This window comes from Strix aluco, chromosome 9, assembly GCF_031877795.1.
Source record: "Strix aluco isolate bStrAlu1 chromosome 9, bStrAlu1.hap1, whole genome shotgun sequence".
Taxonomy (NCBI): domain Eukaryota; kingdom Metazoa; phylum Chordata; class Aves; order Strigiformes; family Strigidae; genus Strix; species Strix aluco.
Window position 1 is genome coordinate 19,704,651 of NC_133939.1, and position 17,510 is coordinate 19,722,160.

A 17,510-nucleotide genomic window follows, 5' to 3' on the forward strand; every position below is an offset into this window, starting at 1 on the left:
GGTCTCAGGAGAAAATGCCACTGCCCTGGCATTTCCTTGGCTGTCATACCCCCGCCAGCACCCAGAGGTCAGTGTCGTGGCTGGGTGTTGGGCACCCTGTGACAGCCCTGGGCCGTGGCTGTGCTGGTCTGGGCTCCATCCTCCTCCCTCTGTGTGGAGTCATCTCCCGCCCAGCTTGGGCAGGAGATGATCTGGGCCCAGTCACCAACACGAGTCTCGAGTACAAATTTCTCTTTATTCAGTGCCAGACAAGAGCCCCCTGGGCTGGAGGCGGATTCACGGATCCCTTGGGCTTGTGGCTTTCAGGTTCCAGACCCTTTCACCCCATGCCGAGATGCCCTTTCCCCCTCTGCTGCCGGCAGCTCCCCAGGGCTGGAGGAGGAGTTGGTTGTACAGGGCAGACCAGCCCCTCACCTCACTCTGCCCCTTGGCACCCCGGTTGCTCCCTCCCACTCATGCCTTGACATCAGTTCCTGCAGGTGCAAAGCTGGCGGGCTGGTAGCCCGGCTTGTCATCCTGCTTGCGGTAGTACATCCGCGTCACCACTGCCAAGATGAAGGTTTGCGGGATCAACAGCTGCACGTTCATCTCTGGAAGAGGAGAAGGGTCATTTGAAGCCACCTTCATCCACCACACCCATTCCCCACACCCCGCCACGCGATGGAGGGGCTCGGCCGGGAGCACGCAACACTGCTCCCCCATCTCCTGACTTACGCTGCGACCTGGCCTTGGAGGAGAAGGGCGGCGAGCAGGCGATGTTGCCGTTGTTGGCCAGGATGCTGAAGATGGCGGGCTGCAGTGCCGTCAGGAGGAGGAGGACCTGCAACCACCAACACCTGAGGTGGTGGGGCCGCGCTGCTGCCAGGCTCCTGCCCTTCACCTTCCCTGCGCTCCCGCAGCCGGACCTGGCTCTTGCCCACTGGTAGCTCTGCCCTGCCATCTCTCCCTGCACCGTCTCGTCCCGTTCGTGCCAGAGGAGCCCCTCAGCTAGCGGGGAGCCGGGCAGGACGGGGGCTCACCTGGAAGCAGAAGAACTTGGCCGCAATGTTCTGCTCGGTGAGGTGCAGCCGGGCCTGCCGGAAAAGGATTCCCAGGGCCCACAGCCCAAAGAGGGTGGAGGCACCGACCACGGTGTTGATCCAGAGGGCCACGCTCTGCTCAGAGATCTGGGCAGGGACATGCAGAAAATGCACCTGGGCTGACAAAGCTGCTGAGCAAGGTGAGGGCTGGTGGAGGCTCCCCATCCGGGACGTCACCCTGCCCATCCCCATGCCCTGGCACTCACGTCAGCAGGGTTGTAGTTCCCGTCAGTGGCCAGGACCAGTCCCAGGAAGACGGCAACCACCCTGCAGAAGGCGTACTGGAAAGTCCCCAGAATCAGCAGTTGAAGCTTTCTCCTGGCACAGAAAGAGAGTCCGGTAGCACCCTGAGGTCCCCAAGCCCCTTCCCAGGGACTTCGCTTCCACCCCAGCAAAAGAAGGGGGTGAAAGCCCTGCTCAGGGGCAGGGGGTTACCCCAGCTCTCCCTCACCTGCTCATGGTGATCCGGGGCAGGCAGGGGCAGCAGCAGCAGCAGGGCCCAGTGCTGATCACCATGGGCACGTCCTTCAGGGTGCTAAGCACTGCCTCCTTCCCCCCGAAGCCCTCCACCATGACCAGCATCAGGAGGTAGAAGCAGATGGCAAAGTACCTGGGGGGGGGAGGAGGAGGAGCGGGAAGGCAGGTCAGGCCCCGTGGGCTCTCCCGTGCCCCTGCCCTGGCGGGGGTGATACTCACGTCGTGGTAGCCATCTCCACCACCATCATGGAGCGCGGGATCCACAGCCCAAAGCAGCTGACCACGGACACGACCTGGGGGAAGCGTGACCTTGACACACTGCCGCTCACCCCTCCTGGGGGCTGGCACCCCTCGGGTAGCCCTGGCCTCTCGGGGTGATGCCCCCCACCACCCCCACACCCCAGCTCACCGTTGGGGCTGAGCTGCTCCAGCAGAGGGTCTTCATCTTGATGGGACAGCGGATCTTGCGGGTGAGGTAGAAAGCTTCTTCTATGAAGATCGCGACTGACAGCAGCGTCATGATGGTGGCAAGGCCCATGATGGCGAGTTGGGCCATGTCCAGCTCTGCCAGGGAGGGGTGAGAAGGCAGCTCCACCCCATTTTCTCCTCCCTGGGGCCACCATGGGCAGGGAGCTTCCACCTGACTCACCACTCCACAGCTTTGGGAGCACGTCTGGCTGTGCCAGAGCTGATGCTTCTGCCCCGCTGCTCCTATGTCCCATGTCACCTGCCCCAGTGCTGGCCCTCCCTGGGCCACCCCCATCCCTGCAGGCAGGGCTGTGGGCTGGCAGGCTGAGACCCCAGCAGCACCCCACTGCCTCCCCCTTCCTCGGGACTGCTCCCTGCCTGCACCCACCACAGCCACCCCACCTACTTCATCCCTGTCCTGCTCCCACCAGGGGCATGAGGATGGTCCCCCCCACCCAGTCCCCCCACCTACGCTGCAGCAGCTGCCGGGAGGTGGGAGGCAGGGCGAAGCAGGCTGCTGGCACACTGAAGTTCCTGATCAGCATCTCCACCAACGGGCGGGAGAACCTGCAGAGAAAGCAGTGAGTGCTGTGCAGGGCTGGCAGGGACACGGGGGCACCCAGCCCCACGGGGTCCCTGGGGTACCCCCTGGCTGGCTCGCCTCACCCCCAAGCGCCTCCCTTTACAGAGAGAATAACCCAAAGTCCTGCTCCAAAAAGTTGGATTTGCCTGGCTGCAAAGCAGCATGGGGGTCCCCACCACTCACCTGGGGTCCTCTGCCAGCTCCATGGTGGGGTCCATTCTGCTCTGCTCCTCCCCAGCTCTGTCCCAGCGGCTGCAGGGCTGCTTGGCACCACTTGCCTCAGCTCCCGTTGCTGGCCCACGGGGTCAGAGTCCCCAGGGCAGGGACCGTGCGGAGGCCGTCGCGCCTCGTTCCGGTTTAACCAGCAGCCTCCAGTGCTCCCCTCCCTTTCCCACTGCTGCGGGTGCCCATTGGCGTGACCCCACCCCGTCCCGGCCTCACCAAGTGCCTTGGCCGCCCGGTTATTGACCCGGGGTGCTGGGGGAGGTGGTTATCACCCGCGCCTGCATGTCCCCAGAGTTTGGGGAGCAGGGCACCTGTGCTGGGGTGACGCTGCCCGGGCAGCCTGGAGATGGACTTGTGGCACCAGGGGTCCCCACAGTGCCACGGAGGGTCCGGGACGCATCCTGGTGTGCCCTCAGCAACAGCAGTGGCCGGGTGTGAGGTGATGCTGCAGGGCTGTGGGAAGCCTGCCAGACCCTGCACGGCTCCGCAGGCCCTGTGAGGAGTTTGCAGAGGCTCAGCTCCCACTAAACCCTGCTGAGAGCAGCTCCCATGTCACTAGAGGGCAGGGCTGTCCCAGCGCTCAGCACCCCGGCTCAGCGCCCTGGCCTCTTGGGATGGAAGCAGAGCCCAGGCCTGGGGAGGGGGACAGCGGGCTGGAGGGGGAACACTGAGTGGGGCGCTGGGGTGTTAGGCATGGGAAGCAGACTATCCTTGTCCTAGATGGATCCCAGCATTCCCAGGGGTCCCAGGGGTACCTACGGCTCCTGGTGTTCTCCCAGCACCCCAAGGAAAATGAGCGCTCGTTTGTACTGGGTCCCCAGGGACCTTCAAGCCCCTGCCCTTTGTCCCTCCGGTGAAGCCAGATGTCACCAGCACCCCAGACAGGTCCCCTGCACCCTACAGTGGGAGAGGGTGCTGCAGGTGTCATGGGAATGCGATGCGGGGAGGGGGGTGGATGCTGCAGTCGCTGTGGGAATGGGATGGGGGGGAGGAGGGGGAATGCCGTGGTTGCCATGGGAATGGAATGGGGGATTTGTTTCGCTGTGGCTGCCGTGGGAGCAGGGTGCCATCCATCCTGCGAGGCCAGGGCCCTGCAACTGCCCCGCCCCCCATGGAGCTTCTCATCCCTCTTCATTTCAGCACCCGCATCTACCTGAGCTGGCTGGTCTCCTTCCTGTAAGTCACCCCATAGCCATGGGCCGAGCCCCATCCCTGGGGACATGGGGCAGCAGAGCTGCTGTTTCACACCAGTGTCCTCCAGACGTTCAGGCATCAGCTCAAACAGCCTCAACCTGCCACCCCCCAGCTCCAGCAGCCCCTGGGGCTGAGCACCCCAAGGTTCTCTTCCTGCTCTCTGCCTTGCCCACAGCAGCCCCAGAGCCTGACCCCGGCCCCATCGTCTCTGTACCCCCTCTTGCAGGTCTGGCTGGTTCTGCACATCACGATGCTGGTCCCCAGCTCCACCACTCTCCTCTTCCTCCTGGATCTCTCCAGCTTGGTCCTGCTCAGTGTAGTCGACCTGGAGCTCCTCCAGCTAGGTAGGGTGACAGCAGAGCCAGGGCTGCTCCATGGCAGGGTGGCCCCAGGGGCTGGCCCTGGCCCGGGGGGACACAGTCTCCCCACATCTCTGGCAGCAGTGGCCTGTGGGGAGAGGCTGAAGCAGCAGCTCTGCAGCACAGCGAGATGGCACTGCCGGCACAGGTGCCACTGTCACAGCTGGCCACACGTCCTCCGCTGCCCCCTCTGCAACGGCTCTGTGGAGGTGAGGGACGCGGGGTGCCCCGGGAGCCCGGGGGCTCTGCACGTGTCCAAGGTGCCGCGCACACCCAGCCCTACCCACCCCACCCCTCAGCCCCATTGACCAAGCCCTGTACCCCTGTTCCTACACACTGTATACGCCCCCACATCCTGCCCCATATACTGTGCCCCCACACCTAGTGTGGCACGCTGCACCCCGTAAACCCCATCTGTATCTTGCACACTCAGCCCTACACACTGCACCCCATATACACCCATCCCAATACCTTACGCCTTGCACACCCAGCCCTACTCCCTGCCGCCCCTACACACCTTGCCCTACATCTGGCTCTGTACATTGTGCCCGGCACACACAGCTCTCCATGTTGCACCCTATATCCCTGTCTGTACATCCTGCATGCTGCACACCCAGCCCTGTGCACTCCGACACCCCTTGCACGCCCTTTGCACACACAGACACGCTCACCCCCACCTTGCACAAGCACGCACCCCCACGCACACGCAGCCCCTGCGTGCAGCGCTGTGCAGAGGGCGGCCACAGCCCTGGGTGCTCGCAGCCCCGTGGGGTGCATGGGACCTATGGGGCCCCCCTGATTATCACTCCTGTGCCACACCAGTTTCACCAGCATAGCCTACGGCTGAAGAAACACGTCAGCTCCTACGACATCTGCTGCATCTGCCTCTTCGTGACAGTCTCCACGGGCTATGTCATGGTGGTTCTGCTGTCCTGACTCATCTACCTGGTGCTTGTCCTGCTGTGGTCCATCACCAAGGCGATAATCTGCAGGTATCCTTGGCCTGGGGAGGCAGAGTCCTGCCCCGGCACGCACGCACAAGTGCTGCACCGCCCAGGCTGTCATGTGCAGGAGCCTATTCCCCTGCCTGCATGTAGCCCCGGGGCCAGCACCACCCATGGGTGCCCACTGCACGGGGGCTCACGGTGGTCCCCTTGCCCAGCGCACCCATGGCTGTTTGTCCCTGACTCACTGTTCCAGCATCATGATGATCCTCCTCACCGCTCCCTACCTGAGCCTGACTGAGCCCTGGGAGCCCTGCATCCCCTGAGCATAGCACACCCCAAGGTGCCAGGTACAACTGTGGGGCACGGAGCATCCCACAGCCCGGGAGGGGGATGCAGGACATGGCTGGACCCCAAGCCCAGAACAGGGGGGCAGCCCCACATACCAGTGCTCTGCATGAGTTGGTCCCACCATGTGTGCACACGCACACACGGGGGGCTCTGTCGCTGCACACACCCTCCTCTCCACCCTCTCTTGGTGCTGGATGCACTGGTGACACCCAGCAGCACTGGCCCACCTCCACCTGCACCGAGCCCCCAGCCCCATCATCGTGCCCAAACCCCCCCCGTCCCACCCCGCGGGGGCCAGGACATGTCTGTCACACTGTTCTGTTGTGGACCATGTGTTGTGGGGCTGGGTGTCACCACCCCAGAGCTGCCCCCGGGGACACGGAGGGCTCTCGCCCCTGCAGCCTATGGCCCTGAGCCCTTCCTGCGCTGGCAGGATGGGACGTGCCTGTGACTTGCTTGCTCCGACCTGCCTCAGGAGCTGGCAGAGATGGGTGTGGAGAGGGGAAATGCAGCAGGATGGGGTAGCCCGGGCTCCCCCCAACTTCTCCCCTTATTCCAGCTCCCATCCACGCTTGGGATGGGCAGTCCTGGGGTGACCAGGGTCTGTAACCACCCTTCTTCCCCAGTCACCCCTCCCCACATAGGCTGTTACCAGAGCCAAAAGCTGGCAGTATGGGCAGGAGCCAACGACAGGTGAGCATCCCCTTGCATCGGTAGGATGGGGGGGTCACACAAGGCCTGGGCAAGGCCCACCAGCTCGACCTCAGCCCCAGAGCCCCGGAATGCTCCAGGGCAGAGCATCACCAGTCACAGGGAGCCCCTTTTCTGCCAAAAACCCCTTCAGCAGAGAAGGAAAATGGAGCACCGAGATGGGAGCCACACACCCACCATCTCAGGCCAGGGGTGGTTTGAAGGCTCAGGATCCCCTTGACATCGAGGCCGCTGTTTTGCCCCAAGGAGCTGGTGGAGGGGCCAGTGGCACCACTGGCAAATCTCCCCGTTTCCTTGGTTAACTTTTTTAGTTTAAGCAAAGCTGACCACTGAAATCCTGCCCCCCAAAAAAAGCCAAGTGTATCAGCATGTTTGCATCACCCACGCTGCTGCTCTGTCCACATTCCCCAATACTTGGAAAAGCTCTCGAAATGCAAATATTTGCATGGGGTTTTAGACAGTTTTCCACCCTTCTCTAATTCCCAGTGGTTATGGATGGAGGGGCCAATCCCGTCGGGCATGGCGGGCTCCCAGCCAACCATCACTAGCTTCCCCATGGCCAGGACATGGCGGGGAAGGAAAATAGTTATTCAAAGCCCTCGTAGGAGCTAGTAGGAGGCCAAAAAGCATTCCTCCCCACGCTCTCCTCTCCCACCCAGAGCCTGGGGCTAAGGCAGACGTCAGGGATGCCGAGGAGTGAGAACCTCATGCCCAGCTCAGGCTGTGGTCCAGCTGGACAAGCGGACAATAAAGATCTTTACCCCAAGCTTTTGATCCATGGTCACTGCTGTCCCAGGACACAGAGAGACAGACCCTGCTCAGTGGGACAGAGCGGCCAGGACACTCCTTCTCCCAAGGGACATCCCTCACCCTGCCCAGTCCCTGTGCCAGGCAGGACCAGCACCCCAAGAGCAATGGGATCCCGTGGCACGGGGGGATGCCTGGCACCCACCTCACGGGCACCTTGTCATAGGGATAACCACTCTCTGCATGACCACAGATGACCCTGGTACCCCCCACCCCAGGGGTTTAGGGCAGAGGCGGCATCCCCACCCCGCCGGTGTCCCGGCAGCACCCCACTGAGCCGCTGGAAGCAGGAGAGTGGGCGCGACTCAAGAGAAACAAATAAAACGTGGAGGTCAACCAGACTTGTGAAAGGGACAGGAAAGCCTTTCCCAGGGCGCTGGCCCTGTCTGGCCCCCCTGGCCCCTGCAAGCATCACCCTGGTGAGGAAACCACTGCTGAGAGTTTGGTGGAAGTGGATGGTGGGGCCAGATCCTGCTGGCAGTCACGCAAGGCTGCTCCCGCCATCCGCCTTCACATGCCCACAACCCACAACCGCCCAGCACGACAGCCTCGGCTGGACCCCTGCAAATCCGGCAGCGTCATGCTCGCCACAAGCCTGGAGAGAGGTCCTGGGCCCCTCGAGCATCCCCCTGCAATGGTCAGCCTGGGGCCGTGGCAATGCCCCCAGCCCTGGCCCCAGCACAGCTGGGATGGGGCCGGCTCCCCTCGGCCCCAGGTCTGGAGCCGCCCTGCTGATAGGGATGGCAAGGATCCCTGACTGCGGCTGGCCCACAGATAAGACCCGTGTGCTCCCCACTGATTGCTCCAGAAAGGCAGCCGGTGGGGCAGGAGCTGCCGTCCCTGGGAGATAAGGCCAGGAGGGAGCAGTGAGCGAGGAGGGTAGGGGGGCTACTGCAGGGGTATGAGACACCAGGCCCCTGTGGGTCCCCTCCTCTGGGCAGAGGAAGGTACCCTGGCTCCCCCGAGAGCACAGCCATGGTAGCACAAGGTGTGGACCCCCTGCAGAGCAATAGCCCCCCAAAAATACTCCTCTTGTCAGCAAAAAGCAGTCCCTCTGCCACTGGAAAACAGCTCCCAGTGTCCTGCAAGCCCACAGGCCTGCATCACATCCTTGCTGTGAGGCAAGGCCAAGGACCCCACCGCGCCTCAGTTTCCCCATCTGTAAAATGGGGCAAGAGCTGTGTGGCACCAGGGCAGGAGGATTCAGTCTCTCATCGTTTCAATGCCCAGGGGGGAGACCAAGCTGGCATTTCAGATGGGGACACACTGCTCTCGGAGCCAGACAGCTGCCTCCAGCCTCTGCCTCATGGTCATGGGAGAAATACCAGCCTCAGAGGGGCTCAGTGGGGTAGGAGTCCTGCTGGCCTCAGTCTCCCTGCCTGGGCAGGAAAAACCTTCCAGCATGAGGTGGTAAGGATCATTCCTGCCAGAGACACCAGCTGCAAGCCCCCTTCCCGGCCACAGGCAATGGGACACACCAGCGCATTGGCTGTGGGGCAGCGATGGTGGGGTGATACCAGAGGTGTGCAGCATGCTGAGGGTGTCACCCCTGGTGAGGGCTGTGTCACCTATTCCCCCCCAGGGGGAGAGTGCAGGGGAGAACAGGGGATTCTCACTAACCAGAGCAGCATGTCACTTCACGGAAAAGCCATCCCCCGGATGTCTCATCATCCCCTCCCTCGCCCTTTCGGGAGGCAGAAGTAGTGCACAGGGTGTGTGAGCAGAATCCCCCCGTGCCTCACACCCCACCAGCTCTGGCTCTCACAAACGCTGCCTAGCTGTTGCCGTGGGGCTGGCTCCTGGGCACAGCCCTGGTGACACCCCCAGGGACCCTCCTGCCCCCTCCCCAGGAATCTGCTTGCAGGCCCTTGGCAGCCCAACTGTGCAATTCATGTCAGCAAAATGCCTCTTCCCAAAACTGCTGAGACTGACCATATAATCATGGAAAAGCCATACATAATGTATACACATGCATCTATAAATACATACATGAGTTTATATACTATATAGGATCTTGCATAGTGTATTTAAATTGCAGTGAGCTGGGATGGGTATGCCCTCAAGAGGGGAACAGCTCGTTCTTATGGGCTTGCTTATTGCCCGAGCTGTAGCCTCACTCACGCTTCCAAACCAGTGCTCCCAGGCCCTGCTGCTGCTGCCCAAGGGTCCCCCTGGCCCCAGCAGTGACCGAAGGGGATGCCCAGGGCAGGGTGCTGCCCTTCGCAGTCCCAGCATCCACTATTGTCACCCCAAAGGTCTGTCTCCCTGCTGGAGGAGGGGGAGGATGCTGGGGCTTATTCCTGGTGTGGGAGGAAGGGGAGCCCACTGTGAGAGGGAAGAAGCCCGGCAGAAGCTGGATGAAACCCTTCTCCCATCTGGACCGAGGCCATCGGAGCAGCTTTGATGGCTCCAGCCCTCTCCTCCCTTTTGAACAGAGGCTTGCAGATGGGGCACCTGATAACACCCCCGTCTTCTGCCCAGCCCTTCTGGCCTCCTTTCTGTTTGCTTTTCCTCCCAGCAGCCCCACATCCCCCGGTGCCGCACGCAGCCAGAGCGGAAGAAACCAAGCCGTGGGGCTCAGCGTGGCGGGAGCTTTGTCTCCTTCAAAGGGCACAAACAAACGGCCGGCAGTCCCCAACCTGGCTGGGGGGATCCTGCGGAAATACCGCAGCCAGCACCCTCGGGCGCCGCTTCCTCCCCGCTCTGAGGCTTTGGATGCAAAGAAGCGTTTTGCTGCTGTAAGGCAACGTCTGCATTTCCAGCAGGCGTCCCGGTGAAACACCGCCAGTTTCTTAGAGCTGCTGCCAACCTCTGAATGAAAAGACACCTTCTTTGAAAAACAGAGGGGCTTTTTTCTGCCATGGCCACCTGAAATATTACATGTTGCTGCTGATGTTTGCTTTTTGAGAACGATGAGGTAAAAACACAGTGTGGGCTGTGGGCATTTGCTTTGGTTGGGAGTTTTATTTTCATACTTGTCTGTCTTCTGCAAGAAGCTCGCAGGTGAAAATGCTGAGGCTTTTAAAAAGCCCTGCCTCAGACAGACAAATATTTTCACAGAGAGCCAGCAGAGAGTCAGTGTGTTTGTGGAAGGGGGGTGCTGTTCCCCTGATGGCCCTGAGCCCTCCCAGCTCCATGACACCTATCCTCTGGCCTCGGCCACCCATGGGGACACCTGCAACAGCCGTGGGTCTGGCACAGGGAGCAGTCTCACTCACCAGGGGAAAGCCTTCGGCCCTCGATGGGTCTTCTTCAGCAGGTCAAGGCTGTCCCTGAGTGATGCTGCCTCCCATCACAGGTGGGAGGTGGAAAGCATCCCAAGTACAACTCAGTGGGAACCAAGAAAAACACCTCCCTTCCCCTCCTGTTGCCTCCACTGGTGTCGGCTCCACGCCAGGGTGCTGGGCAAGCACTCCTGCCCCACTGCCCGCTCCCTCTTGCTTTGGCAGGCAAGCAGGCAAAGAGACAGGCTCGGAGAGGTGTGGGCACACACGTGGGTGCCTGTGTCGGGTGCACGTGTGGACATACATGTGTGTGTGCCCAGATCTGAGACATAGACGTGTGGGTGCATATAGTTTTGTCCACCCAGCTGGCATCCACGCCTGCGAGCATGGCAAGGGCCCAGCATCACCAGCTCTTGCTCACTGACAGCAAAGCAATGCTCAGCCCTGGCTGAGCCTCTCTCCCGGATCTTACTTCTTCCCCCAAGTCCCTGCTGAGGGATGAAGTGAAGGGACAAGGCTCCAGTGGTGAGGAGGAGGAGGGGCGGGAGGGCTGGGGCAGCACCAGTTCCTCCAGAGAGTTGCGCATCACCACGTGCCCATTTGCCCATTTTGCTTCACAGGGTAGTAAATAAAACCTCTGAATTCACATCTGGAGGAAGCCATAAAAGCTGCTGGAACATACACAGGCAAAGAAAGGTGTTTTCTCCAGAGAGGGGTAATTGCACCCAACAAAACCACACTGCACCCGGCTGAGGAGGGAGCTGGGGCAGGTGCCTGCACTGGCACAGCAGGCTCAGCAGCTCCTAGGGCACTTCTTGTGGACAGAGACAAGCAGAACTAAAGGAGAGGCTGGAAACGATCCCTGCTGATCTTTCCGTTATGGGCCAAGGATGACTAAAAGTCAGCCCACTCTTCACTGGGGAAGTGGGGAAGGGAGCAGGAGAGGTTGTTTCCATTGGTTTGACCAAGGAGTTTTCTTAGCTGCAGGAAAGACTTCGACTTTCAGACCACATTGAGACAAAAATACAAATTGACTTTTTTTTTTTTTCCCCTATGGTATAATCAGCTTTTCCCACCCAGCAGGGGCCCAGCCCCGCCATGTGTGCATCCCAAAGGATGCCTGCTGAAACAGGGGAGGATGGGCAAGGTTGTGCCTCCACGTGGCCCACCATGGACATTTGCCTTTGGCACCCTGTCCCTTGGAAGGGGACATGGGGAGGCAGTGCCTGCCCAGGGTGGGAGGCTGTCGCAGGGCAGACCAACAGGGACAGGAAGGTCAGCAATTTGGCCAAGGCATGGGGCTGTTTATCTCTTGTTTCCAAGAGCTGGGAGAGTCATAGCCCTTCTCCAGGCACACACTCTGGGGAGATTTGCCCTTGAGGTGCTGAGCTGCTTCACATGCCCCAGGGTAAACAATACCCCTGGCTCAGTGCCTGCTGCCTGCCTGTGCCCAGGGGCAGAGGTTGGCTGCAAAGTGCAGCCCACAGGTTTCAGCTCAGCCCCTGGGACCCCGCAACAGCCCAAGGGAAAGGCATGAGCCCCCCAGGGCCGTGCCAGGCACCTGAGTGCTGAAAGCACCCTGAGCCCTCTGGCTGCCTCAGACAGACTGAGGTCCCCTGGTTTGAGCACCACATCTCACCCTCTGCTCCATAAACAAACCTACAAGGCCCACGGCATCGCCTGGGCACCCTTGACACAAAGCTGGCACACAGGCAGCCACAGACAGGCACAGCTGCTGCCAGCGCAGATAAGGGGCAATTAGCAGGTAGGGAGAAAGCTCCTGCTCTGCCTGCTCAGCCCAGCTGCTCTAATCCCACCCCAATTAAAGCCCCCTCTTTGCTTTCAGATATTGCTGTGAGAGATTAATCTGCCCTAAAACAAGGCACTTCCAGCAGGCAGACAAGACAAAGCCAAATCTCCGGTTGCAAAAGGCTCCATCACCTGCCAGGGAGTGTTTAATTACACTGACAATGGCTTCAAAAGCAGAAAAGCCACCCAGGCCAGGAGAGCCCTGCAATCAAAAACCCACAGAGGAGGCACTGCCTTAGCCTGCTGCTCCCAGACACCTGGGGCCAGCACCTGCAGGGTACAGCCGCTTCCCAAGAGCAGAACCACCATCCAGCCCTCCTGGGGACACTTTTTCACTGCAGAGCCTGCAATGCTGTGCAGCGTGCTGGCTGCTTCTTTATGTTGTTTTTCTCCTTTGTCCTTTGGGCTGCTTTTTCGCCAATAAATGCACTTTATAAAAACACAAAGCAGTGGACAGGTCTAATCTCCTGAGTCAACATGTCCCCTTATCATGCAGGGTCGTTGTTCCCACCAAGCAGGCTCTGGCTGTCCTTTATCCAAAGGCAGCAGCTCGTGCATGCACTGCAGAGAAAATCAGAGGCAAAACTTTCCCAGGCTTTCCAGACCCTTCTCAGGCCCATTTGGGAGCACAGGAGTGAGCAGAGATGGACTCTTGCAGGACAGATCCTGCTAGAGAGGTACAGCAGGTACTGCAGGACAGACACATGTCCAGCATACAAAGCAGATCCCTCTCACCATGTCCTTTTGTGGCTCCACCCAAGCATCGCTCAGAGCTTGGCTTTCTAAGGCTGTTGGGTAACAGTTGCTTTCCTTCTGGCTACGTGGGCTTCTCTAGCGAAACACCACAAATTGTGGATGGCTTTCTAGGATTCAAACCACCAAGTCTGGAAGGGAAAAACCCCAACAGCCCCCAGCTGTGGCAACTGCTAATTCAAGAAAAGTGCTTGCAAAATTCCACACAAAGCACTTTTTGCAAAAAATGACCTGAAATGCCTGCCTGGAGGTGCACTGAAGGAGGACTGAAAGGTGCTGTGTGCTGCGCTCCAGATAGAGATCAGTGAGGGCCAGAACAAAGTGGGACGGAGGGACCTCGTAAGAAACCCATGATCTGGAGGCAGAGACCCTCGGGGCTGTGTCTCAGCTCCTGCGTCCGTCCTCTCCCCGCTGCTGTCTTTTCCCTTTCCGCTTCCCACTGCTCAAACCCGCTGCCCCTTGTGCCGACGCGATGCCGGGGCCAGGTCCACGGGTAGCCATCAAACACATGGGTATTTTCGGCAGCGCAGAGCAAGATGGACCTTTGATGTGCCCCAGGGCGGCTGCACTGCCTCCCCCTGCTTTTCAAAGGCCCATCCTTGGCTATTGTGCTCACATCCTGAGCTTGTTTGTACACTCATCCAGGCCCCCAGCCCCGCAGCCCCCCTGCCGCAGCCACAGCCGCGCTGACCGCCAGATAGAAGCAGCCAGGCTCGGTGGGCAGAGTTGTTATCAGAGCAACGACAAGCAGCACAGTCCCGCAGTGCAGCCACCGAGATAGCAGGAGCTTTGCCGGCCTGACCCGGCACCACTAAAGGCTCCAGGTCAACAACAGCTCCTGCTAGATCTCCGGCTGCCCGCCACAGGGCTGCCTGCACACTTGGTCTGTTGGCAGGAATGGTATCAGCCCCGCACACACCAAGGATTTGTCCTCGTGCTGCTGCTCTCCCCCTCGGCTGCACCTAGGGAGGGCCAGCATCTTGACAAAAGGCATAACCGATGGGTGGGAAGCCACGCTAAGGCCATACTGTTTGCTTAATTGCCTCATCTCCCCGCACCCTCTGAGCAGGGATAAAGCAGGGATAAAGCCCACTCTCCTCTCTGAAGGCAGTCTCAGTTCATGCAAGGAGCACAGAGGGGTCCCCAGGACTTTGGGGGTTAAAATCCCAGTGAAACCCAGTCTTTGCAAGCAAGGAAGACCTGCTGGAAGAACCAGCCTGTTTTAATGCCACTAGGGAAGAGTGTCCAAGCCTGAGCCTCTCTGCTGGGCCTCCGTGCCAACCCCTGGCATGAAGGAGCACCACCACAGCCACTTCCCTCCTTGTGTGGTCTCTGTGGTGGGAGAGGCAGAGGGAGATGAGCCTCCTCACTGCAGGGAGGCAAACCCCCCCCAGAGGTCTCTGAGGAGGTCTCTGAGGAGGTCCACGGGATATCCCAGATCCGTTCAGAGGAACAAGGGACCACACTACCCTCGGCCCCACATCTGTCCCAGGTGCTCGGCGCTTTCTGGCTCTTCTGGGGCTGACAGGTGGGAGCACTGAGGCAGCTGCGGATAATGCAGAGAGCCAGGCTGGATCCAGGTGCTTTCCCTGGAAGGATGCAAAGACAGGTGTTATTTTGGAGGGAAGATGGAGCTGTGGCCAGCTCTCAGCGTTACCTGCTGCATTTCCACTCTCTCAAGCGCCTTTTCCTGGCTATGCGTGGCCTATCCCTTGTCTCCTCCATAGTCCCTTTGCTACAGGAGAAGAGGCAGCAGATCCCCTCCCAGATGCCAGTGCCTCCTTCCTCAGGCTGCACCGCAGCACGTACTGGGGCTGTGGCCGAATAACCAGAGCTCCCGAGCATGGATGTGTGCGCCTGGATTGCTGGGAGCAGCAGGATGGGGGTGACCTCTTCCAAGGCAGCACAGTGGCTTTTCCTGCAAGGGTTGGATCCAACTACCTCACCCCTCCTTCTGTTAGGGCAATCAAGAAATGCAGCAGCAAAGGCCTAAAACACAAGGTTTTCTAGAGGATGGGAATATCGTGGTGGTGTGAAACTCAGATATTGCACTGCTGGCTGGGGAAGGCAGAAGCAGAGAGGGCAGGCTGTCCTGGGAGCCATGCCTGCCAGTCCCAACGTGGAGCGGGATTGCAACATGATTCCAAGGTTGCAAAAACTTGGATTTCTCAGGTCCCTCCTGGGACCTATATTAGCTGATTGCACCCCCATGCAGCCCGTGAATTGAGCAGGGAGCATGGTCAATGTATTGCTAAACTCTGCTCCCAGGAAGGTAGGACCTGGCACTGCCACTTCTCCAAGTGGCCATGGTGCAGAGGATGCAGCTGATGCACAGGGCAGAAGATCAAAGTCTTTCTTTTGTCCCCATGTGCCTGTTGTCTCCCTGGCCCTGCACCCTGGGGTGCCTCACAGCCTCTGTTTCACAGAGCACACAGCCTGTAGGAGCCCTCTACCTCCCACTCCCTGTGCCATCACATCTCCCACAACCCTCGGCCTCAGCCCAGCAGCATGCACTTGGCTGCAGCACCACCGACTTGACACCACGTTCCAGCACTTGCTTCTTGGCTTTTCCATCCCTTCCAGATTGAAGAGCTGTGTTAGTCTCAGTGTTTCTTGCCATAAAAGTGCTCGTCACCTCCCGATGTTGTTTTTGATAAGCTGCTCAAAAAGCATAGGGCATTCCCTCCAGCCTGTTTATCTCCAGGGCTCTTGTTTTCCTTCTGCTTTTTAACTGCCTGCTCAAAATGTGGGTAGGACAGCTGGTCACACGAGGGTCAGCCATCCTGCAAAACTGAAGTGAAACTGTATTTTCCTTCCCACGTTTTGGTCTCATGTTTCAGCATTAATCCTGCAGGAGGGATACTGTCGCATCATGGGATATTGCACAAAGGGATGTGGAATCATCTGAGTCCCAGGGGACTCATAAACCCCCCAGGAGTTCAGACAAAACAGGGACAAACATCTCCTAAAATATCAGGGCCAAGCTGCAATGTGGAGGAACACCCTGATGGAAGCCAGGCTGAAGTGAGGCGCCAGGACAAGCACAGAGGTTCCTGCACTGTACTGCAGGCAGGAGCTGGGCCAGACAGGGAGCGGAACAGGCAGAAGCAAGCAGGAGCTTGGTGCAAGCTGCAGATACCTACGGTATGGCGCAGCAGGGCTTGAACAGCAGTCTGCTGCAGCCAGCTTGAGTTTAAAAGCTCCCGGTCTTTGGGAACCAGAGATCTCAGGTGGATGGTGACAGCTCTTGATTTTTATGAGCCTGAACCGTGCTAAAATCATGCACACAGAGACCATACATCTTGCTGGGATGAGGTCAGCAGTCAGCAATCCTACATCCCCTTCCTCTTTGGCCATTTCCCAGCTTTGGTTATTTCTGCTCCTTGCAAAAGTTTCTGGCCGAGCTGGGCAGCCTGAGCACCTGGGCTCAGCATCACCTGCAGTACGGATGCTGCTTTGCCAACAACGCAGGTGCCAGGCTGGGGAGGTGGCACTAGCCGCTGACAGCCAGTAGCCAGCCAACTCCCAGTCGCCACCTGCAACCAAGGCAAAAGCCACTTAACTGCTCTCAGGCATCACGTTGCATTTGAAGAACTCTCATTTTAAGGTATTTCACTGCCAACACTGGCTGCAGTGCAAAAATATCTTGAGTTTCTAGATGTCAGCTTTCTTCTCTTTTTCCTGGCAGGTGCAGAAATGGGGAACAGCTCAACACATGGTCAAATGCATTGTGAGAGGGAACAGAAAACACCTGCAGCAAGTATCTGTCAGGGCAGGTCAGGGCTGGCACAGCGGGGCACACAGCACCTCCTCTGCTAGCTGGAAGGGAGACACAGAGAACGGAGGCCGTGGGGAGAAATAAATCAGACTGCCCCTTCCCTGACTTGCATTTTGGCGTCACTCCCGGGAACCTCCAGAGTGTGAGCTCTGCTGCAGATGTCCCTCCTCCAGCAGGACCTCGGTGTGGAAACGCTGCTCTGCTCAGCAGCGATCGCAGCACACACCAGTACCGGCACTGCCGGAAGGTGAAGGTTTGGTGGGGGATAGCCCAGGAGGAACAGAAAAACCATGGCAGGGCTGGGACTGTTTTCCCCAGGTTATACTTTCCTGAGCAGCAGGCTGCATCCAGACCATTGCGTTGAGAAATGACCAGAGGATCCAGCCTGCAGGACTGATCTAATCTCTTTCTGAACCCTCTCAAACCTTCAGCTTCCACCAAGGCCCCCGGCAGTAGCGTGTCCCATGGGGCAGCCATACACCAAGGGATGGCGGTGTCCCCCCCATGGCTGGCATCATCACAGCCCGTGACGGACGGAGCTGGAGAAGGGAGAGCCTCGGCACTGGAGCCTGGCTCAAAACTTCTCCAGCAAACAGCTGGCAGGTCCACCGGCACATCTTGCCTGAGAGCAGCTTTACAGGAGGCTTGTCTCCAAACAGCCACATCGAGTTTCAGTCCTAGTTAATCCCCCCTTTATCAGCACAGGAATGTATTGCTTTTCACAAAACATAATCCTCTTTGCAATCAT

The 17,510-nt window shown here is 59.3% G+C and overlaps 1 protein-coding gene across 2 annotated transcripts; it reads right to left on the bottom strand.

The window, feature by feature from the left end:
- Nucleotides 1-214: 214 nt before the first annotated feature.
- SLC51A (solute carrier family 51 member A) lies at nucleotides 215-3,273 on the bottom strand. 2 transcript variants are annotated; one of them, XM_074834562.1, is made up of 9 exons: nucleotides 2,791-3,273; nucleotides 2,497-2,591; nucleotides 1,966-2,120; nucleotides 1,776-1,849; nucleotides 1,531-1,689; nucleotides 1,286-1,397; nucleotides 1,020-1,166; nucleotides 715-820; nucleotides 215-590 (listed from the first exon to the last, which is right to left on the bottom strand). In XM_074834562.1, the coding sequence occupies exons 1-9, from the start codon at nucleotides 2,823-2,825 to the stop codon at nucleotides 454-456; spliced, it is 1,020 nt and encodes a 339-aa protein (XP_074690663.1). In that variant the 5' UTR covers nucleotides 2,826-3,273; the 3' UTR covers nucleotides 215-453. The 2 variants fall into 2 exon arrangements, 1 of the variants encoding a protein (XP_074690663.1); XR_012624379.1 differs by having other exon boundaries at nucleotides 566-590; nucleotides 1,020-1,207.
- Nucleotides 3,274-17,510: the final 14,237 nt, after the last annotated feature.

Bases quoted from the DNA above. Each gene is read 5' to 3' on its own strand.
- SLC51A (XM_074834562.1), bottom strand. From the start codon at position 2,825: ATGGACCCCACCATGGAGCTGGCAGAGGACCCCAG. The intron at 2,121-2,496 runs GTAGGTGGGGGG...CCTCCCTGGCAG, and splicing joins CTCCCGGCAGCTGCTGCAGC to AGCTGGACATGGCCCAACTC. The intron at 1,690-1,775 runs GTGAGTATCACC...TCCCCCCCCCAG, and splicing joins GTGGAGATGGCTACCACGAC to GTACTTTGCCATCTGCTTCT.